This window comes from Nestor notabilis, unplaced genomic scaffold (genome assembly GCF_000696875.1).
Source record: "Nestor notabilis isolate BGI_N333 unplaced genomic scaffold, ASM69687v1 scaffold17178, whole genome shotgun sequence".
In the NCBI taxonomy this organism is placed as follows: Eukaryota; Metazoa; Chordata; class Aves; order Psittaciformes; family Psittacidae; genus Nestor; species Nestor notabilis.
Window position 1 is genome coordinate 1,395 of NW_009938898.1, and position 417 is coordinate 1,811.

General features: G+C 63.3%; 1 protein-coding gene across 1 annotated transcript in view; it reads right to left on the bottom strand.

Moving 5' to 3' along the window:
• Positions 1-412, bottom strand: part of LOC104409659 (retinol dehydrogenase 8-like) — a gene marked incomplete at both ends in the record, with an annotated part of 1,210 nt that extends 798 nt beyond the window's left edge. The window contains 1 exon segment of the mRNA XM_010019587.1: positions 331-412. Coding sequence (XP_010017889.1) covers positions 331-412 — 82 coding nt within the window.
• Positions 413-417: the final 5 nt, after the last annotated feature.

A 417-nucleotide genomic window follows, 5' to 3' on the forward strand; every position in this document is an offset into this window, starting at 1 on the left:
CGGACGCAGCCGCCCCCCCCGCCACTGGTTGTGCAAAGGGTTCCCAGCATGGGACATGCTTGGCATGGACGTTCCCGGGGCACTGGGGAACCCTAGCACTGGGTGTCCCCAAAGCACAGAGGGTCCCTAGTGCAGGATTGGCCCCAGCGTGAGGGTCCCTGGTGCATGGGGTCAGGGTTTTGCTGGTGCAGGATGTCCCTGGCATGGAGAGTCGCTGACATAGAGGGTCCCCAGCGTGGGACTTGCTTGACATGGACAGTCCTCAGGGCATGGGGTGTCCCCAGCACAGGGCACAGGGTGATGCGGTGGCAGGGGTGTCCCGAGGCTCACCCAGGACATCGATGTGCCTCCCGGGAATGCTGTCAACGCAGGCGCGGATGGAGCCTTCATCACACACATCCAACTGCTTGATGTGCA